The sequence below is a fragment of the Phyllosticta citribraziliensis genome (assembly GCF_038025025.1).
Source record: "Phyllosticta citribraziliensis strain CPC 17464 chromosome Unknown J3D65scaffold_8, whole genome shotgun sequence".
NCBI lineage: Eukaryota > Fungi > Ascomycota > Dothideomycetes > Botryosphaeriales > Phyllostictaceae > Phyllosticta > Phyllosticta citribraziliensis.
Window position 1 is genome coordinate 1,369,571 of NW_027117345.1, and position 20,780 is coordinate 1,390,350.

The window sequence follows — 20,780 nt, forward strand, 5'->3', positions numbered from 1 at the left end:
ACCCTCCTCATTAACGAAAACGCTACGCCGGAAAAGAAGACAACAGGAAAAGGGGAAAACCGATCGATAGACAAACAAAAACCGCAAGTGCTGCAATGCCCAATCCACTACCCATGATGACTTTTTTTTGTTGGTGTGATTTTTTTCATTTTCATTTTCTATGAGCCGGTCAGCGGTCATCCCCCAAGGCGTTATGCGTAGTCAGCATACGGGCGTCGTTATGCCATGGTCGCAACGGGCTCCGTCGACAGAGGGTCCGCGTCTTCGAGCGGGGCCTTGCTGGGGTCGTTCCGCCGCATGAGGCCCTCGACAGGGCCCAATAGCCGCTGGAAGCCGTCTTTGCCCAGCGTCGCCACCTTGATCTCTGTGGTACTAACAACCGAGGCTGCGCGCGGTGCATCGTTGAGCAGGGCCAGTTCGCCAAAGTAGTCGCCCTTGTTGTATTGTTTCACGGGCTTGTCAAGACCGCGCTTGTATACCTCTGCATTGCCGCTTTCGAGAATGTAAAACGACTCGCCCACGTCGCCTTCTTGTATGATTGTTGTGCCCAAGGGGTACTTCTTTGTTTCGAGGGCGTCGGCAATCTTGGAGCGCTCGTAGGGGGTAAGCGACTGGAGAAGCGGGACTTCCTCGAGGAAGCCTTCGTACATGCGGCGGCGTTGAAAGGCGGAGTCCATCAGAATGCGGCGGAAAGTAACACGGTCCAGAGCCCACAGGGTCGAGGGCTCGTTGGAAATGACGGTCGCAGCTCGCGGCGCGTTGTACATGAGAGCCAGTTCGCCAAAGGAGCCACCTGGTCCGACGGTGCCCACCTTGTGACCAAGGCCATCAAGGCCTGCTTCCAGCTTGCCCGTGTCGCTCACGAAAATTTCAAAGGAGCCACTCTCAACGACGTAAAAGTAGTCGCCCACGTCGCCCTGCACAATGACCTTGATGCCCTTTGTAGGAATGGGCTTCTCTTGGAGCGCACCCAGGACGTGGGATGATTGTTCGTCGTCGAGGTGGGAGAAGAGGAAGTTGCCGGAAACAGCTTGCCTGAGACGAGCTTGCTGCTCAGCAGACTTGGGGTGGTATGGCGGAGACCAGTTCTCGTGGAGGGCAGAGGTCGGGTTGAGGGATTCGGCGGATACGGAAGTGCGGCGGCCCATGTTGTAGTTGCTGGGGAAGCTCTGAGTGTCCATTGCGGCGAAGCCCGAGCCGGAGCTGTCTGGAGCGGAGCGCGAGGGCGAAAAGGTCGAGAAGCCCCAGGAGAAGTTGTCGGCGGAGAGGGTGGCGCCCTGGGTGTTGGTCGAGTTGATGCTGCGGGGGAAGGACGAGGCGGTGGGCGAGGCGATGAGGTCGTTTTCGTCCTCCTCGTCGACGCTCTCCATCTGGAGCGGGGTGGTGGAGCGGGCGGGCGAGGTGCTAAAGGGATTGCTGCCGGGGAAGCTGTTGGAGGCCATGAGGCCAGCTCTATTTTGGGTCGAGTGCTGGGGCGACAGCTGGAACTCTGCGCGCTGAGCTTCGAGGCGGCGCCAGAAGAAGTTGGCGCAGAACTGCAGCACGTCCTGGGGTTGATGCTTGAGAATTTCGCGATCGAGCGCGCTTATCTCGTTGACGTATTCGGGCGGCAGAGACATTGACGTGGTGGTGGGTGTCGGACGGGGTGGAGGAGAGGGGTCGTTGGTCGTGGTCAAGTAGTGGTGGGCGAGGAGCTGCAGTGGTGTGCCAGGGCCAGGGCGGGAGGGAAGCGGTGCCGGCAAGGTTGACGTATGCTAGGGTGTCGGGACGAATCGAGGGGGGAGAGGGAGACAGGCTCTGCGGCAGAGGGCACAAATGAAGCTTCAAGGAGGTTGACGATGGACGGCAAGTGAAGAGCGGACGCCGGGAGGAGGTGATGAAAGAATAGGGTGGGATGAGCGAGCGAGCGAGCGGACAAGAGAAGAGCAGGGCGCCAGCAGTCCGTTCGGTTCGCGCGCCGGGGCAGCTCGCACGGGGCAAGAGGAGGAGCAGGGACGACCAGGTGTGGATAGTAGGTAGGTATGCCTGGGTGCGCTGCCGTGGGCTGTCTGTTCTGTCGCGTGGGAGGGATGAGAAGGCCGCGGGCTGGCAGGGCAGGGCAGGGCAGGGCAGGGCAGGGCAGAGCGCACGAGCAAAGGGGCAAACGAAAAGATAGATGCAGATGTGGTGATGGATGGGTTGGTGGTCGGTAAGGAGGAGAGGAGGGACGCACCGCGGACTGGACTGCCGTGGACTGGAGGTGAGAATTGAGGCCTGAGCTCAGCACTGCAGCCTTCTGGGCCATTTCCAGAAGCCGCAGAACAACTTTATCCCGTCTGTCCCTTTGCGGCCGTTCCATGTCGCGTCTTCAGGTTGTCTTGATCCCGCAACCATCCGTCACGGTCTTTGTCCAACCTCCGCATTCAGCCCTCCTCACCTCACCCGACCTCACTACATGCAGTCGTCGTCATGGCCCACTCGTCACCAAACAGCATCCGCTGTGTTGATCATGCACCCCCAATCTCCAGCCCTTTGCAAGACACCCGAGACACGACGCTGCGCCGACGCGCCATCTGCGCTCGTGCATCCGTCGCAATCATATGCTGCCCGAAATGTCCTTCATGCGAGCCCCGGCCCGACATTGCTCACTCGTGCTTCTGGGACGTGACATCCCAGGTCCTCACCTCCCATCTAGCGTCCTTCTAGAGCCCTTCTAGAACAGTGCCACGCTTGGCCTCCCTCCTTGCTTCCCGTCAGACTCTCACACCTCACTACTCCACTTCGGCACCCTCTCTTCTTCTGCACAGACCCGCCAATCGTCAACGCACAATGTCACTCATTTTGCCATGCATCAAATCTCAGCCCTGCAAGATGATCATTGCGTGGCTATGCTGTGCTCGGCCCTCTGCGTCCTCGTCTGTCGGCCGGCACCCATTGAACAAAGAACTGGACCCCCTCCTCCTCTCCCACATGGACATGCATGCCTGGGCCCGCTCGTCCTGATTGGTCCTCATCGACGCTGGCTTGCCGTTTACTGCAACTAGAGCCCTGTCCGGTCCCGGCCTGAAGACACCTGCGGATCCCCAATTTCTCCCCCGACCAAGGCTTGATGACAGCATCTTTGGTTTTGGGGTTCCGCCGACCAGGGCTTCAATGGTCCTTGGATTTCTGGTACAAGATGCTTCTTGATCATGGCCCGTCAAGGTGCATGAATGCCCTTCTGATGCTCGTTGGCACCGAGCTTCGGGCTCCCATCCGCCTTGCGTTCCGGGCCGGACCGGCTCAATGACATATCCATTTTTGTCCGCGCCTTGAATTTAGACATGATGCACTGCGCTACGTACCCCTTTCTTCTCGTCCGAAGTATGCCAGGAGCTTTCCAGGCTGAGGTACTTGCGCAGCTCTTCGGACTATCGCCGGACGCTGTCCTTGTGAGCATCGTAATCCAATTAGAAGCTTACCCATGCAGGCCTCATGCTACTGCAAGTCATCCGCGCACTCTGCCTACCTGCCTGTCATCTCCTGCCGTCAATGTAATACTGCCGGCCGGCGCATATGCAAGTTTCCCGACCAAGTCAGATCTGCCCGCTTTGCATCGTGCAAGTGTCCAGTGGCAGAACCAGGAAGAGCCAACCAAGGCTTCATTGACGAACAAGAGCAAGAAGCATTGGCCTTCTACTTTGGAAACTGATGTCCGCACTAGGCCAGCTGACCCGGCAAGTCAGGGCCTCTGCAATGGGGCGTTGCCTGGAAACAGGGTGTGGTCTTGAAAAGCGGTGGTTCATGGACCTGGGGGAAAGAATGGATGAGAAGGGAGAAAAAGTCTGGGGGTGCTGACAGCGATTTCATCAGTCGTCCAATGCCAACGGTGCCATTTATATTGAGGACATGCAGACGGACAGCAAGGCCGATAGGGCAAAAGTTTCCACCCAGGACTGCCCCACTTATGACCCTCGCCTCCATTCTTGGCCGTCAGCTGCAATGATTCAACTCGACGTCGCCCTCACCGCCGGCAGATTCGTTGATAAGCCCGTCAACTGGTCGCGCTTCTCCGCTTCCTGGTCAGTGGTGCGACCAGGGCGTGCGACTTGTCAAAGTTGCTGGGCCGCCCCATGTTGTCAAAAATTCTGTCGTCTTTGTCTCCTTCGCATACAATATCCTGTACTGAATTCTAAACGCTGGACTCTTGGTGAACAAATCAGGCGAATCATCCACCATCTTTGACGTCAATTCCTCTTCCCTCAAAGCAAATTATCCCGATCATCGACATCCGAAACCATGGCTCCTTCAGCTGTGACCGATATCGAAAATGTTGAGCAGGCCGTCGTGGCAAAGTCCAAATCCAGGGACGAAATGACGCCACTCCAAGCCATCTCCCAAGGCACTTGTCTTCCAAGTGTGCCCCTCTACTCGGACATGGACAAGCAGCGCCACTTTATGCTATCGCACATGGCCGGAGCGTTCCGTGTCTTTGCTCGCAAGGGCTTCACCGAGGGCATGTCCGGTCACATTTCCGTCCGCGACCCAGAGGTAGTTAACCAAAGGCACTTCATGGGTGAGCGTGGCTGAGTTGTCGACAGAACCCCCACACATTCTGGACCAATCCTCTGGGCAAGCACTTTGCCCAGCTCAAGGCCAGCGATATGATCCTGGTGGACTATGACGGCGTGGCAATTGGCGGGAACATGTCACGCCCCGCCAACGCTGCCGGCTTCCTGATCCACAGCGCAGTCCACAAGGCGCGGCCCGACGTGACGGCGGCCTGGTACCAACCTCTTTCCTGCTTGTCCCATGCGTGGTGTAGAATGCCACTGCTGACAACGGACAAACAGCCACACGCACTCCAAGGCTGGAAAAGCGTGGAGCACCTTTGCGCGTCCCTTGGAGATGATCAACCAGGACGTGACGTACTTTTACGGCGAGGCGCAAGCCGTCTACAAAGAATTTGGCGGCATCGTCTTCTCCGAGGAGGAGGGCAAACGGCTGGCAGCGGCCCTGGGCCCCAAGGGCAAGGGCATGATTTTGCGCAACCACGGCCTGCTCACCGTGGGATCGACCGTCGACGAGGCGGCGTATTTGTACACGTTGATGGAGCGCAGCTGCGAGGTCCAGCTCATGGTCGAAGCCGCGGCTGCCAATGGCGTTCCCAAGGTCTTCGTCGAGGATGAGGCCGCCGAGTACACTTTCCGGATGGGTAGTGATGCCGAGTCTCTCTACTGGGAGTTCCAACCTGACCTGGAGTATGAGGAGGAGATGTGCAATGGTGCCTTCAAAGAGTAAATTTTCAGGATTGGGGTGTAGAACAGACCAGAGGCTGGGAAGAGTAGAAGAGACGTCATTTGCGACGCGGATTTCTCTTTCGCAGTCGTTCCACAGAAGAAATCGGGAGATATTCATCATCTGGCGACGTTAGTGTTGATGTCGAGTTGAAACCCTGTAGCTCGGTGGAAATTGGTGCCAGGAACAGAAAGGAAGGCTGTTGCCGGCCGGCGCGCGGGACGCTTGGTTTCTTCGTGCCGACCCGGAGGCGGGAGTGGAGGGTTTCATCCTGGTGTGCGGTGATGCCATGTTGCTCGACGTGACTTTTGAATTGCCAATGGCTTTTGTTCCTTCGCAACAGATCATGTCGAGTCGGGACACGCCGTGGTCTGGTGTTGGTTGCCAGGTGAGGTGGGAAGAGAGGTGCGCCTGACTACGTCATGGCATCTTACTGCCTGACCTGACCCATTGCCAGTCCGTCCGATGCCGCCGCGCAGGACTACCTACCGGCTGGTACTTGGTCAACACCCTCCCTCCCCAGCGCCCCAGCTTCCCCGTCGTATTGTCGACCATGATCGCCCTGGGCTCCCCCAGCTGAAGCGAACCGATCACGACGACATGCCTGGTCTGGTCCGCAAGCTCCTGATCTTCGCCGCTGTCGACGGCTTAATCCTTCAACCGGCTCCACCGCGCGACCGACCACCTTCTACCCAACAAGCCATAAAAATCGACTACAAGGGCAATGTGTCGCCTCTCTTGAAGGACAGGCGCCAAGAAGATACAACTTCGATTTCGCTCGAGGTCCATGGAGTAGTCGGTAATTAGCGCCTCCGCCGCCCCCTCTAGACCGCGCTTCGCTGCTAATGCAGACCGTACTTCTTCCCAGGCCTGCTGCAGATCGCCAGGACGTCATTCCTGCTATCCATAACTGGCCGCGAAGTGGTCGCGCAAATCCGGGGGAAGCCAATCTATGTCATTACCGACGTCGCGCTGATTCCGCTCACGTCCCAAGGCGAAGCCCACGATGCCATAAATCAAGCTCGAGACGCCGTAAAGCGGCGGAGAAGGCTTCCTGACAGTGACGAGGATACGGAGTCTGAATCGGAGACCGACACGGATACCTCATCGGACCATGTTAGCGTAGACGAGTCTCTGCCGGGAACGCCTTCGCCAGAGGCTGAGAAGAATGCTACGGCTGCGAATGCTCCAGACCGCAAAACAAGCGTCGCGCAAGACGTCATAGGTCGCAAAGGGCTCTACGGCAGGTTTGCCCAGAGATGGTTTTCCAAAAAGGGCTGGAGCAGCGAAGCTACCCGAATGCAGGGCATGAGTAGCGAGGAAGATGTGTCGCGGTCCAAATCAAAATCTCCAAAGCCCGCGGCGACCCCTGATGAGAGCGGGACCACAAGTCCTCCAGCGACCCATCTCTCGCCGCCTATTTCCGAGTCAGAGGCTGCGGCAAAGCTTCAACAAGAGCGAGGGAGGGATTCCAAGAAGCCGTCGCAAGACATTTCTGGCACAACCGCCTTTCTCCCAAAGATCCTGAGGACCACGAAGCTTTACTTTAGCAGTAGGAGCTTTTTCTTTTCGTACGATTATGACCTCTCGAGGAATCTGTCCCGGCAGTCAGAGACCTCGACGTCGCTTCCTATGTCCAAACTCTACGATTCCATGTTCTTCTGGAACGAGAGTCTGAGCAGGCCTCTTATGGAAGCTGGACAGCACAATTTCGTTCTGCCTCTAATTCAAGGATTCGTCGGCCAGCGCGCGTTTTCTGTCAATTACTCCTCGACTTCGCAGGGCAGCGTTGTCGGAGCCTCCTCAGAGCCGGAAGAAGTAATTGCAACACAAAATGAGGCCATCAAGGAGCCTTCATCACCTAAGCCTGGTTCTCCGGCACGCACAAAATCAACGCTAGCGTCCCCCCAAGTTACTTCCCTATCTGTCGGCAAGTCGACCCAAAAGGACTTTGTCATTACATTAATCTCCCGCCGATCTGTCGAACGCGCAGGCCTGCGTTATCTTCGCCGAGGAATTGATGAAGACGGCCACGTTGCCAACAGTGTGGAGACGGAGCAGATTTTGGCGCCGCCATCTTGGGACTCGACACAGGCCAAGATATACTCGGTAGTGCAATACCGGGGCTCTATTCCCCTGTTCTTTTCTCAGTCGCCCTACAGTCTGAAGCCTTTGCCTGAACTATGGGGCTCTCATGAAACAAACGCTGCAAGTTTCAAACGTCATTTTGCCCAACTAGCAGGACGCTACGGTGACGTCCAGGCTGCCTCTCTGGTGGACAAGCATGGCAGCGAGAAGGTCGTTGGGCAAGCTTACGAAGAACATGCCAAGGCTCTCAATGAGAATGGGGGTATAGATGGGAAAGGAAAACAGTTGGGGTTCGAGTGGTTCGACTTTCACCACGTCTGCCGTGGAATGAAGTTTGAAAATGTCGCCCTCCTTATCAGCTCTCTCGGCAAAAACCTCAAGTCATTCGGTTGGACAGTGGAAGAAAATGGTCAGATCGTTGGACGACAGTCTGGCGTGTTGAGGACTAACTGCATGGATTGTCTCGACAGGTACGTATTGAGAGGATTCATGCACATGCTCGCGCTGACGAATGACAGAACGAACGTTGTGCAATCAGCTCTTGGGCGCGAAGCTCTTGAAAAACAGCTCGAAGACCAGCACGTCAGCATCGACCTCCAAAATGACCCTCGTACCTCATGGTTCAACACTCTTTGGGCTGACAATGGCGATGCCATTTCACGTCAATACGCCGGGACCGCCGCGCTGAAGGGCGACTACACTCGCACGCGCAAACGCAACATTGCCGGAGCGCTGACTGACTTCGGTCTCACGCTGTCTCGGTACTACAACAACATTGTCAACGACTTTTTCACGCAAGCTGTCATCGACTACCTTCTCGGGCGCGCCACAGAAAACATCTTCATCGAATTCGAGGATGACATGAAAGCTCAGGACTATGCCATCGACCTGCGAAAGGTGCGGCAGGTTGCGATCGCCCGCTGCTCGGAGCTCGTCATCGAAGACGCCCAAGAGGACCTGGTGCACGGCTGGACGTTGTCGTGTCCAGCTCGCTCGAACACCCTTCGTGCCCTTCCCTTTGAAGAATGTGTCCTCCTTCTCACCGAGCGTGCTGTCTACTTCTGCCGATTTGACTGGGGAACGGAGAAAGTGCGCGAGTTTGAGCGCATCGACCTCAAAAACATACGCGCCTTGCGCAAAGGCACATACATTACGAGCACCCTGGCGCCGCGCCACGCAAACGAGGACAAGAATGTGGGCTTCACCGTCGAATACGTGCGGCCGCGAACAGACCGCGTCAGAATCAACACTCGCAGCCTCGCCAATCAGAAGGGCGAAAGCGAGGCGCAGGCACAAGAAGAGAAGGAGTCGCAAGCGAACCACGGTGGCGGCGGAGCAGACGTGCCGCAGACTGAGCAACAGACGCAGGCAAACGAAGAGGACGACCCCTTCTCGGACGACGTCGAAACGCGCTTCCTAGCTTTCAAGGCACTGCCGCCCAAGTCGAGCTTCGCGACCACGTCGTCGAGCGGTAGCGCCGACGATGGCGATGACGCGGAGCCCCCGAGCGAGCGCGAGCTAGTCGGCTTGATCTGCGACGAAATCGTGCGCGCGGCGGGTCGACAGAGGAGCCCAGCGAGGAGAGCAGCGGCGGCGGAAGGCGCAGGACAGGCGCAAGAGAGTGTGGGCTTGAAGGTCGACGAGGGCGACGTCATCTCGCTCGTTGAAGCCAAGAAGAGCACGGGTTATCTGGAGCAGATTGGGTATTCTTTGAAGAAGTTGGTTTGGGCGTGATGTGAAGAAGACAGTTGGAGTGGCTGGAGTAGTTGGTATGCGACACGCGTGCTTATGAGCATGGCAGATGATGGTGATGGTGGTGGTGACGACTGGTCGAGTTGTAGACATGTAATTTGTTAATCGTAATGCGTTATACCCCCCCTTGTGTTGCTCGTCCATTCTCCCTAAAACCAATCTATCATCCCAACCTTCAAAATAGAACTTCGCATACAACGCTCCTTCAGGGAGAACATCTCTCGTATCCCAAAAGATCAAGCCAGGCAGAGCCGCCAGGCGAACAAGCCTCTACCACCATATCCCTCCCGTCCTCACTCCCAATCCGCTCTCTGCACCATACGCCCCGCCAGCAGGAACTCACTTTCCCTGGCCCGCGTCCTTGACGCCCCGCGCAATGCGCCCCGTCCCATCTTCAACGCCCGACGCAGCGTCTGCCACACCGCGCGCCACGGGCCTGCCTGCGCTGCCCGTTGCGCCCTCGAGCGTCTCGCCTACGCCGCGGCCCGCTGCGCCGACGACGCCTGACGTGTTGTTAGTGTTTTGGCCTAACACTTAAAGATTCGAGAGTGGTAGGTTGTGGAGGAGAAAGAAGAAGGAAGGAAGTAAGACAAGGGGGTTGGGTTGGTTTGGGGAGGTGCTTCTATCAGGGGACATTGTTGAGGTGGGAAAGATGGACAGGGGACGCACCGCCAACCGTGTTGAGCAGGCCGCCGACGGTGTTGCCGACGGTCGACGTGACGAACTTGACGCCGGACGAGACGCCGGATTCGTTATTGTTGAGGGGCATGGTTATAGAGTGAGTGTGGTGATGAAGTTGTATCAGGCGTGCAAAAGGATGAGGTAAATAGGCAGCCAGGTGATGGTAGGTAGGTAGTGTTTAAGCGGTGGAACAACAAGCAGGGTCTGCGGGTCTTCCGGGGCAGTCGAGCGGGCCTGATGCATATATAGCGTGTGGATGCATGCGTGCCTATAGCATATGTCAAGAAGAAGTGCCAAATCCTGCTCTGCTGGAGACGGTCATGCTGCCTGTGATGAGACAAATGACGTCAGGGGGCCTCGCCCCAGCCGTCGCGCCGCCCGTTAGGTTGCGCTCGCTGCAGCTCCCTGGTGATTGGAGTGATCGGCGCAGGGCAGCCCAGCTAGCTGCAGCTGACAACCTGACGGACACAGAGAACCGCGCGGAACTTTTCGGTCTCACAATGTCAAACCATGGTGGGATCGCTCTCATTGGCTGATGTCTTCTATCAAGTTCTGTACATGGGGCTATCTGTCTATACCATCATTTCGCATAACTAGCAGCGGCGCCGCCGCTGGTGCCCTTCGAAAGGGCGGAGGCCATTACGCCATGGGAGTCATATCCCGCCCGTACTGCGTGTACGTCTTGGCGTCGTGGAGGGTATTCCATATCTGCTTCTCGGGCGGCCTGCACGCATCTAGCGTGTACACAGTCCGCCAGAACTTCGCTCGAACCGCCTCGCGCGTCAGCCGCAGCCCCTGGTTCGCGATGCCCGACTCGGTCCTCATGTCTTCGACTACGCGGTCGAAGCGATCCCAGTCTTCCGCCTCGGCCAGCGTCTTGGTCACCAACGTCATGGCCTCCCAGCTGGGTGTCTGGCCGTGCTTGCTCATGCGCATGACGAACGTCATCATCTTGCCGATGTCCTTGAGGCGCGCATAGTTCTTGATCATGCAGTCGTAAAAGACAATGTCCAGATTGGGGGCTTGGCGCTCGATTCGGTTCCAAAGAGAGTCCACTGACGCCAAATCTCGCTGGCGGAAGAAGTGATTCATAAAGGTCGTGTAAATGTGAGGATGTAGCGGAACCTTGTGGTCGGACATGTAGTCGAGGACTGCGTTGGCAGCAGCGGTGCTTTGTGAGTTCAGGAGCCCATCAACGATGATTCCGTAGGTATATCGGTTGGGAGTGAGGCCACGCTTGTTGAGTTGATTGAGAATGTCTTCAATGTCGGCGATTTCAAGTCCCGCACCAGTCGCGGCCGCTCTGCCACGGAACATCCACATCAGGATAACGGAAAAGGTGGCCAAGTCGGGATAGACCCCGTTGCTCTCCATCTGTTGGAGGTAGAACATGGCCGATTCGTTATCTCCTCTGTTGAGACAAAGGGAAATGATGGCGTTGAAAGTCACAACGTCTGGACTGATGCCGAGGCTCTGCCCCCATTTCAGAGCACGATTGACAAGCGGCCAGATTTTGCTTTTGGGTATGTCTGACTCTTTTGCCGACTTGGTAATTGATGTGATTACTCCGTTGAGCATCCCAATAGTAGGCTTGATAGGCATTGTGTCGTCAGAGTCGTCCGCAATTGGTTCACAGCTTTCAGGGCGGTTCGCCGCGGCGATCCAATTTTTGCCCATCCGCTCAAGGGCGATCATGGCTTTGTCCGGTCGCTTTCCTTCCATGAGACCAGTAATGCGTGTCGTCCATGCCATCTCATCTGGTTTTACTCCAGCGGAAATCATACGTTCCCAAACTTCTTCTAGGCCCTCCACGTCCCGAGCTTTGCGGCAACCGTTGAGAATGCCAGTCCAAGTTTTGATGGTGGGAGCAATGCCAGAGTCAACCATTTCATTCCAGACAGCTACTGCCTTCTCCGGTTGTCTGAGCGCCGTGAGGGCTTCGATCGCCAAGTTGCAAATTGGTGCAGGGACCCCAATAGCGCCAGGATCTTGTCTTCCACCCGAGAACAACATCCGGGCCTCTTGCCACAGATGGTGTACCCTGGTGTAGGATTGTTCGTCCACAAGGGCGCGGCGAATCCGCGCCATGAAGAATTTTTCGAGCAGCTCAGCCTTGGACACCTCGTTGCCATTTTCATCCAACTCTTTTCCAGAGGTCTCCACAAAGCTCATCGATACCAAGTGGTACGACTCGATGTTCGCGAGAATTTTGGAGACCTCTTCAGTGGTAATATCTTGAGCAGCAAGGACATGTTCCATCTTGTCCTTGAGAATACGGATGGCTGCAAGTGGTAAAAGGCGGAACAGAAAATCGGTAAAAGGTTGGTGTTTGGCGCGCGTTTCTTGCGTCAAACGCAGAGGATTGTCTTTTCGTACGAGAAGGTCCAGAGTAATGAGAGCGTTCATTGCTAATCCAGAGGCCAACTTGCGCGGGATTCCAGGTAAGTGCTCGATCAAGCGGCTAACGAAGTACGAACTCGAAGTCCCGGATTTGTCGAACGACTCAGGCACCGCGTCTGGAAGAACAGACCACATCTCAAGACATTCTTTAGGATGTACGTGCGACTTCCAACCTGCCAATTCAAAGCAAATTGCCCACAACTCCATGGCGTCTGACATTAGCTCTTCCGCAGATATGTGTTGGGCTTTGGGAGTTTCGCAAGCGAAGCTCTTGAGTAGCACAATATTAAGCTCTCCGATGGCCTCACACAGCGCGCTTGGGTGGAGGATTCCAAGCAATGCGAATCTCTCAATAAGCTCGCGAGGAGTGGGCAAGCCGGGTTCCAGCTTGCCCTGGATCCAATCGTCCAGTATTGCCCATAATAACCTCTTAAACACTGCGCCATCTCTTATCTTCGTGAGATCTAAAAAGGTCGGACAACTAAGAGCCCGACAATCCCATCTTTTGTATACGTGTTCGAAATATCTCCACGCGTCTAACGTGGTGCAGGCCTGGTTTCTGAGGATTTCTTCAAATCTCACGGACAACGACTCCTCGGAAGACTCGAGCGATTGAGATTTCTTTCCACGCCTTTGGTAGTCGGTATACAGACTATCAGTGACAAGTTGATGCGGCGTTGCAAACCAACCGCCAAAAGCCAGCTCCGAAGATCGTGTAGGGGGCTTTCCCGGTCGCGAGACTGCTAAATCCTCCTTCTGACGTCTTTCTGTTGACCATCTGCCTCGACCAATCCCATTTGCGGAGTATGGATTATTCGGTGTTGTGAGCACGGCGCGCGGTGGCTTTGTGGGTAATAGCTCAACGTCGTTCGGTCCGGACGAGTCTAGCGGGGTTCTCTGATGTTCGGGGACCGATGTGGTGAGGGTCGCGTAGCTGCCATGGTGGTCTTGTGGAATGCGATTGAGTCTCCGCAAGCTGTAGAGTTTCCGCAGAACGTTTCGACGGCAAGGAGGGCAAAGGTAGGGTAAGCTCATGGCGCGTTGGAGCTTGGTAGGGTGGACGCCCCAGCCGTGCGGTGGTTGCATGTTCAACCCCGGCGGTCCGAGCGTCGGCAGGAATTCGGGCGACGAGCTTGGGCCACCGGACGTTCGCCGGGGTGACGTCCGTCGAGTCACTCCATGATGTTGGCAACAATGTATCCTCCAACTGCACCGCTTTGTGTTCTTCTCGATCTGGCCTCATGACGACCCTCAATCCACGGGGGCCTTACTCCCCAGAGGAGATAGAAAGACTCTATCCCAGCAATTTGCAGCTGCAGCTCGTCCAGGTGGTAAGAATCACACCAGCCCTGCTATTGCGCCTCTACTAAACAGTTGTTACCAAGCTGCTTCGCCATGGTGAGAATCGACTGCCAATTCCCGAGGATCCTATCATAACCATTGTTCAGGTGAACGGAGCCCAGTTTCTCCTCGCTTCCGCAACGTAAGCACACCTCTTGCCGTTTGTCTACCCCGTACTAACATTCTGAGCACAGGCCGGCCTTCCAGCACGTATGATCCAAACCCGCAAACCTCTCGTGTACCTCTGATCAAATACCCTGACACTTCCAAGATTGGCCATACTGTTCTTCTGCGCGCCGTCTGACCAGTGTCGTCATGAGCACCACCGATTGGTCGCAGTGGGATGAGATTAAGTATCGCAGGCGATTGGAGACATTTGGGCCGGACGACGCACCTGTCATTACCACTGGTCCCAAAGGCGAAATTGACGCCATATGGTGAGGATGGAGACTCCAATAATGAGAACGACGGCCCATTGACACCAGTAAAGCCAACCTGGCGAATTGACGAACAAGGGTCGAGAAACGACCCTCACCCTGGGCAAGCGTTTGAGGCATCTCTATGTAGATCAGCTCAAGTTCATGCCGCACCTGATCGCCGATGCCGACATGATTTACTTGCGCGCGACCCCGATACCAAGAGCCCTGGAGTCTGTGCAACAGGTCTTTTGGGGCTTCTATCCGCCTTCGACTCGCACTGCTGACTTTCCTGCGCCCACGATCCTCATGCGCTCTCCTGCTGATGAAACACTGTACCCGAACGAAGGGAACTGCCGTCGTTTCGCACAGTTGAGCAGGGCATTTGCGCAGCGGACTGCTGATCGATGGAATGACACGGATGACATGGCGTATCTGAACAAGCTGATATCCAAGTGGATGCCTGAAAATTCAAAACGGGTGGCAGTTGATTCTCACCCTCGCCTCTCCGGCGTAATGGACACAATCAATTCCACTCTGGCTCACGGTCCTGAAACCCGTCTGCCAAAAGAATTCTACGACACAAAGCTCCGAGCTATCGTCGATAAGATCGGTGTTGAAGAGTGGTTTTCAGGCTACACGGAGATGAAAGAGTACCGTGAATTGGGCATTGGCGCGCTCATGGGGGATGTCGTCGGTCGCATGACTGGTAACGTTGAAATAAATGGAAAAGACGGACTTCTTGAGATTGGCGGCAACGATAAATCGCTCGGCGTTGGAAGAGGCGGTGAAAAGAACATTAGACTCTCCCTATCTGGGTCTCATGATACGACCCTTGCTGGTGTGCTATCCAGTCTTGGTGCATTTGAAGGCGAGGGATGGCCGCCGTACACCAGCCACATTGCCTTCGAGCTTTTCAAGCGGAAGAATACGCAAAGTGACTCCTTTTCCGCCGAGAAATCTGCGGAAGCTCGGGGCGCTGAATCTAGTAAATCTCCGGGATGGCTCGCCTCGATATTTGGCTCGAAGAGCAACTCCTCGACCCCTGATATCGCAAGAAAGCCGATGGATCAACTCACTCGGCAGGAAAAGGATTCCCTCAGAGATCACTTTGTTCGTATCCGCTACAACGACAAAATCATGCAAGTTCCGGGCTGCAAAGCCCCAGGGAAACACTTTGAAGGTGACCCTTCGTTGTGCACTCTTGTAAGTACTTGTTTTCAAACTCATGGAGGAAACTGGCTGACAACCTGTTCCAGGAAGCCTTCAAGTCAATCGTGGACAAGTACACTCCGAAGCGCTGGAAAGAAGCTTGCGCCAGCAACTTGGATCAGCCAACATTCCCGAGCAAGCCTGAGCCTGCAGGATACGAGTGATAGACTTGCAAAGACTCGACTAGATGATTGTTGAACATACTAGAGAAAGAGCACGGACATGGAGACCATTAGGCCAATCATTTTATTTCGTGGACTATTTCACCTTTCCTGAGCACACCCAACGTCTGTTGAAATGCGGCACATACTCTCGAAATGGCTTACCCTCTATTGAGGGAGAGGGATTTACATGTTTTTGGTTTCGGCTCCCAGCTACTCCGATAGCGAATAGATGCGTCGTACTCTCCTCGGGCCTGTCCATCAAACCAGGAATCGGAATCCCTTCTTCGCGGCTTCTCCGGGTATTGCTTGTCCAGAATTGATGGCGCCCTCCACATGTTCTCCACGATCAAGTTTGTTGTTCAATCTGACCAGGATGAATCGCAAAATGGTCGAGCTTGTTATTGACACCAGAAGACAGCAGCTGCAAGCGGCAAACGCCGGAACTGGTCGTGTTAGTAAGTCCCGCTCAAGGTGTTGATGCTTTCAACTTACTATATCTAGGCGCGTTGACGTATGCATAAGGCATGAAGATTTGCGAGGAATTGGACACAGCGTTGATCATCGCAAGTGCCGCGGCACGCTTCGCTGGAGGCCGCGGGATGATGTTGCTAATCCATCCCAGTGCCACAGGATATCCGGTGTAAATGCCGGGGAGCATCAGAATCATGGCGAAGTATCTCGGGGCCATAGAAGTGGTGCAAGCTGCGATTATGAAGCACACAATACCCAGGACGAATGGCAAGGTAACATGGTAATAGCGTTCTCCAGTCCTGTCTGCATGCCTGCCAAAGGTAAGTTTTAAAGCTGTGCAGAAAAAGTTGTGGGCCTTACCAAGCGTTCAGGTACGTGGTGATGACTGCAAGGCAGTACGGAGGCGCTGTCAAAAGGTAGGTGTTCACAGTATCGTATCCAAGTGTTTCGACCACGCTGGGGAAAAACGTGGTCACGGTGCCGGCGCTGGTGTGGCCAGTGATCAAGGCCATCATGATGTAGGTCTTGATATCCGTGGCAGCCAGCTTGAAACCGTGGAAGAAGCTTTGGTCTTCGCTGCCAGTCCAGTCGTCCGTACCGACATCCTCTTGCAATCGCCAAACGGCCAGGTCCCTCTCCTCGTCGGACAGCCATTTTGTTGTCCGTGGAAAATCCGGGATGATGAAGATGGCAACCCCCGCGACTCCCACCGTGATTGCCCCTTCGATGATGAACAGCCATCTCCAGGCACGCAGACCATGCAGGCCGTCCATGCCGCCCTTGACGCCTGCGGAGATGAGACCGGAAAATGCACCAGAGATGAGTGCGCCACTGTACAGAAAGGCAGTCCTCATTCCAAGCTCTTTGCGAGTGTACCAGGAGGATAGGAAGAAAAGACATCCTGGAAAGTAGGCTGCCTCCACGAAGCCGAGAAAGAAACGGCAAGCAATCAGCCCCGAAAAGTCTTGACATGCTGCAGTCGCAGTGGAGACGATACCTGCCGCACAACTGTGTCAGTACCTCTGCTGCTAGCACAATGGTTTTCAATTGGACTACTGACCCCAAAGTGCCATAAATACGGGCAAGTAGAGTGATGGCCGACCAATTTTGTTCAGCATGAGGTTGGATGGTACCTGCATGAGGAGGTACCCCACGAACAGGATACTAACAGCGGTCTTCCTTGCGTCAGTTCAGCCAGCTCGTTCCTTTGTGCGTGCTCAAAAATCTCCAAGTACTGACCAAGTATTGATGTCCATGCAGACCCAAGTCTTCTTCCAAACCAGCTAGCCTTGCTGCTGCTATGTTGTTTCTGTCGATATAGTTGAGAATATACTATGTCGTATGGTAGTAAGTGGACTGCTCTGTGTCACTGAAACCTGGGGAGAAATACCATGAGAATGAGCATTGGCATGAGCCGACGATCAACTCTGCGCACTAACTTCTTTTCGAGGCGCGCCCTTTCCTCGGGGCTCAGGCTTCGAATGAAGGCTGGCGCTTCTCGTCTCAACGCATCGGATCCTGCCTCTCCAATCTCTGCCAGATCGATGTGCTCTGCCGTGTTCTTCTCGTCCACGTTCACGGATCCCGTGGGCGAGTCGGAGATTTGGTTACCGACAGTCATTGTGCCTCAACACCAGCGCAAAAGACGAGCAAGGCGATCAAAGCTTCCTGGAGAGTGTGGGTGAGAGTCCAAGCCCACTCCTCGAAAAACATTGACAGCAAGGAGCTTTTATTCTCCAGGGTTGACAGGGACTCCGCAAAATGATACCCCACGTGGGCCTCAGGAAGCGCCCGAAAACTTCACCAGGTCCTACACCTTGCCCCTTGGCATGTAGCCACTCACGACGTGTACAGCGAGAAGCGATGCACTCATTTTCTGAAAAGGGAAGATGTCACGTCGCTTCCCCGCGTTTGCAGCTCCCTTGCACGCCCCACTCTGGGGAAGTGGGTCCAGGAAGAGGCCATCGGTCTGGGGCAACGGGCGGCTAAGACTGGATAATCCTCACAGGAAACGTCAGTCCCCAGAATTTCTCGGCCCAAGGGGTCTGCGATTGAAGAGGCTCTGGCTAACAAGATTCGCGTGAAGGCTCATCCGACGGATAACGTTCGGGGATGGCGCAATTACCAGCGGGGCAGTTCCGGAGCTACCAGTCAATGACCTTGGCTTCCTGCGGCTCCATGTATACCGTTCCCAAACGATTCGGACACCTCGCATAGCACACTTCCAGTCACACAGGTGTGTAATACAAACGAAGATGAATTGTTCCAGCTATATGGCCGCCAATGATAAAACGAACTCTTATCGGGCGCTCATGACGCCAGTTGACTGCACTCTCACCAGCTTGGAGCTCGAGCACTGGCGATTTTGTGGCGGGGAGTAACACCGGAGTCCCAGCGGTCCTCAACGTTCATGCAGCCAGTCGCAGGATCTTGGCGGATGGGGTAACTCAGCCTTGAGTTTTCATTGGATAATCAATGGCCAGAAGGAAAAGTAGGGCGCTTTTCCGAGCATCACGAGCCACTATATCCGCGTCGATTCCGAGGCCAAATTTCCGCCAAGGGTCCTCGCAGGTCTTCGGGATTGGACGCAGTGAGTGGCAATCCATGTCGTCAGATGGCGTCGCATTACGTGCAGCTTGACGTTCCTTTGCTTGCATTTCCGTTGAAATACTGTGCAGACCCCTGAGGCCTTGCAGACTGCAGGCGCAGTCCGAATCTGTTTCTCTGGTTCAAACATCGGCCGACCCACTCGTCACTGCACAAAACCCCTTATCCGCAGTTCTCATCGATTTCATTTGCAGAAGGTGTGAATGAAGAAGACCCAATTTTCCTATCCGTCTATCCGTATGTCCATCGAAAGAGCTTGGTTCTGAGCTTGGGCTGAAGCTTGGCGAGCTTGTCAGTTCTTACGTCGAGGATTGGCCTTGGAAAACTGACAATCCAACCCGCCTGCTGCAACATCTTCTCTTGTTTTGCGGATAGGGTGTGCTCTTTTGGATATCTGTAAAAGTGCTCCGCAACCAAATCGCCACCATGTCCGATCTGGAGAGTCGTTCTGGACCAGCAAAAAATGAGGTTCGAAGGTAACTCTACGCCCAGATCATGGCGTTGACTTGGCTTGTCGAGATCATGGGATGCAGGATGTGAATTGATCTCGGCTTACTTTGTGGAAAGGTTTGGTCCTTGGCAGCTGGGGAAGACATAGCCAGGTTCAACCTCTTCACTCAGGTCCTTCGGCCGGAAAAGAGAGCAAGACTACTCCATGATATTCTGCGGCGCAGCTTGACGGCTCGAATCGTCGGCTGATACCTCCATTTCGCAGTTCGTTGCAAAGTTCCTGGCCCCTCTCGGGAATGAACCCATACACCTCCCCGTCAGTAGCTCATGGCTCACAGTCAAAGGTCTTTCTGGGGAAATCGGATTGAGATCCAGTCACTGTGGTAAAACACTGATCGAAAAGAGAACTTCGGCAGCGAGAAAGCGGTAAGTGAAGCCTCTCAAAGTAGGCAGATAGGTCAGACGTGGGAGTTCGGTGGTGTCCCAGCGCCGTTCGAAGCGCCAGCACGTCCTGCTTGGGGACGTTCTTTTCATCTTCAGCCTCGCTCTCATTCCTGACCAAGACAGTAAGATGAGCAGCGCAGTCGTCGCGTATTCACAACTGCGCCCCTCCGACGCATCTACCTCCTCCACTTTGTTCGCAACTGTCTAAAAGGTTATCCACAGTCCTTCTCCAATCGCTGGTAATGTCATACCGAAGCCTGTGCTCTGATTTGCCAATATCTTGGCAGACTGTCAACGCCATCAGTCCCACACTCTTCTCCATTTGCGAAGTTCGTCCTGGAGAGCTATCCATCTGTTTTCCACCATTGGATTCTACCATCATCCTACCAAATTTTGGTGGTTGAGCTTCAACAAAATGCTGGTTCTACCAAAATCATCCGATGCCGAAACCGGAGTCGGGAACCACGCAGAACTTGCAAGTTTCATGAGTCGTCGCTGGATCTTTCCAGAGTTTTGCGCCAATCAACAATCACTTACCATCATCTTTCGATGCTGGAAATTTCCCTGCGACTCGTGTAGAAGCCAGTGTCTTCCTCATGTGACGCTGTGTCTCTGAGTCCTCGCCCATACAGTCCTTTGGTTGAAATGTTCTCCTATGATCAACAAGTTCGACGCTTTCGGCGAGGCATAAGGTGGGTAAAGAAACAAAGGTCATTGGAGCGACCAACGGGTTCCTGTTTGCTGCTTCCTCAATTCACGCCGCAGTGGACCCTGGACACTGTTTGTTCTGGCCAGCCCTACGCTAAATACCCGATCCCTGTTGTTGTTCGCGCCGATCTCCTACGAATCCTCTGCGCCACAGAATTGTTTGTACTGTCTTGCCAAAACTGGAGCGACTTTCCTCAAAAGATTCGGAATGCGGAAACTTCGGGGCTCGGGTCTTCTTGGCCGTCTAGACACGTTCGTCTTGGCTCTACAGACACGTCCTTTTGCCGCGCGGCCTCGTTGAACGTGTACCTCTTCGATGGCGGAGCAGGGAGGCTCATTCGCAACATTCGACTTTGCGGGACGTCTTTGCGTCGCCCTGGTCTCTCGAAGAACTGGTGTCAAGATAACAACCACCAAGTTGGTCTGGTCTGGCCGCCGACATCTGTGCGCAGGGAGAAGCCGCCGAACGCCACCGTTTCCAGGCCTTCTGTCTGCGACGTTTCACTGTCTCCTCGCTTTTGCAGAAACGAAGATAACTCGAATCTCGAAACGCATCCCTTCGTTGTTTCCCTCGACAGTGCCACAGGGCAAGCGGATTCCTGCAGACATGGAGTGTGAGCAGAGCGGGGCGTGCAGAGGACCACCGCGACTCAACACCAGCCACGCTCCGACCTGGCTCGGCTATCTCCATCTTTGTGTCTGATCCCGCCGGACCCACAGACCATTTTGTGCGCCTGTGGGTCGTCCTCTGAGGTTGATGCGCAAGCAACTCGTAGGGAGTTTTCGACGT

The 20,780-nt window shown here is 55.0% G+C and overlaps 8 protein-coding genes across 8 annotated transcripts; 4 read left to right on the forward strand and 4 right to left on the reverse strand.

Annotated features, from left to right (window-relative positions):
* Positions 1-116: 116 nt before the first annotated feature.
* J3D65DRAFT_442495 (camp-dependent protein kinase A regulatory subunit) lies at positions 117-1,757 on the reverse strand. The gene has a single exon (XM_066796263.1). It carries the CDS (start codon positions 1,617-1,619, stop codon positions 219-221), a length of 1,401 nt encoding a protein of 466 aa, XP_066653878.1. The 5' UTR covers positions 1,620-1,757; the 3' UTR covers positions 117-218.
* Positions 1,758-3,830: 2,073 nt separating this feature from the next.
* On the forward strand, positions 3,831-5,676 carry J3D65DRAFT_442499 (class II aldolase/adducin N-terminal). The gene is made up of 3 exons (XM_066796264.1): positions 3,831-4,509; positions 4,560-4,744; positions 4,812-5,676. Exons 1-3 carry the CDS (start codon positions 4,258-4,260, stop codon positions 5,257-5,259), a joined length of 885 nt encoding a protein of 294 aa, XP_066653879.1. The 5' UTR covers positions 3,831-4,257; the 3' UTR covers positions 5,260-5,676.
* Positions 5,677-5,728: 52 nt separating this feature from the next.
* J3D65DRAFT_630277 (SacI homology domain-containing protein) lies at positions 5,729-9,270 on the forward strand. The gene is made up of 3 exons (XM_066800813.1): positions 5,729-6,055; positions 6,125-7,814; positions 7,863-9,270. The coding sequence occupies exons 1-3, from the start codon at positions 5,857-5,859 to the stop codon at positions 9,076-9,078; spliced, it is 3,105 nt and encodes a 1,034-aa protein (XP_066653880.1). The 5' UTR covers positions 5,729-5,856; the 3' UTR covers positions 9,079-9,270.
* On the reverse strand, positions 9,175-10,038 carry J3D65DRAFT_630279 (uncharacterized protein). The gene is made up of 2 exons (XM_066800814.1): positions 9,766-10,038; positions 9,175-9,599 (listed from the first exon to the last, which is right to left on the reverse strand). Exons 1-2 carry the CDS (start codon positions 9,863-9,865, stop codon positions 9,436-9,438), a joined length of 264 nt encoding a protein of 87 aa, XP_066653881.1. The 5' UTR covers positions 9,866-10,038; the 3' UTR covers positions 9,175-9,435.
* A 29-nt stretch (positions 10,039-10,067) lies between these two features.
* On the reverse strand, positions 10,068-13,219 carry J3D65DRAFT_630281 (uncharacterized protein). Its single transcript, XM_066800815.1, has one exon. The coding sequence runs from the start codon at positions 13,210-13,212 to the stop codon at positions 10,417-10,419; it is 2,796 nt and encodes a 931-aa protein (XP_066653882.1). The 5' UTR covers positions 13,213-13,219; the 3' UTR covers positions 10,068-10,416.
* Positions 13,220-13,361: 142 nt separating this feature from the next.
* On the forward strand, positions 13,362-15,547 carry J3D65DRAFT_630284 (histidine phosphatase superfamily). Its single transcript, XM_066800816.1, has 7 exons — positions 13,362-13,508; positions 13,563-13,575; positions 13,626-13,660; positions 13,713-13,728; positions 13,790-13,955; positions 14,009-15,140; positions 15,194-15,547. Exons 1-7 carry the CDS (start codon positions 13,419-13,421, stop codon positions 15,308-15,310), a joined length of 1,569 nt encoding a protein of 522 aa, XP_066653883.1. The 5' UTR covers positions 13,362-13,418; the 3' UTR covers positions 15,311-15,547.
* Positions 15,353-17,719, reverse strand: J3D65DRAFT_630289 (putative MFS transporter). The gene is made up of 6 exons (XM_066800817.1): positions 17,172-17,719; positions 17,021-17,113; positions 16,842-16,956; positions 16,142-16,778; positions 15,803-16,092; positions 15,353-15,753 (listed from the first exon to the last, which is right to left on the reverse strand). Exons 1-6 carry the CDS (start codon positions 17,400-17,402, stop codon positions 15,569-15,571), a joined length of 1,551 nt encoding a protein of 516 aa, XP_066653884.1. The 5' UTR covers positions 17,403-17,719; the 3' UTR covers positions 15,353-15,568.
* Positions 17,720-19,495: 1,776 nt separating this feature from the next.
* J3D65DRAFT_630296 (uncharacterized protein) lies at positions 19,496-20,773 on the forward strand. The gene has a single exon (XM_066800818.1). The coding sequence runs from the start codon at positions 19,928-19,930 to the stop codon at positions 20,606-20,608; it is 681 nt and encodes a 226-aa protein (XP_066653885.1). The 5' UTR covers positions 19,496-19,927; the 3' UTR covers positions 20,609-20,773.
* The last annotated feature ends 7 nt before the right edge of the window (positions 20,774-20,780 follow it).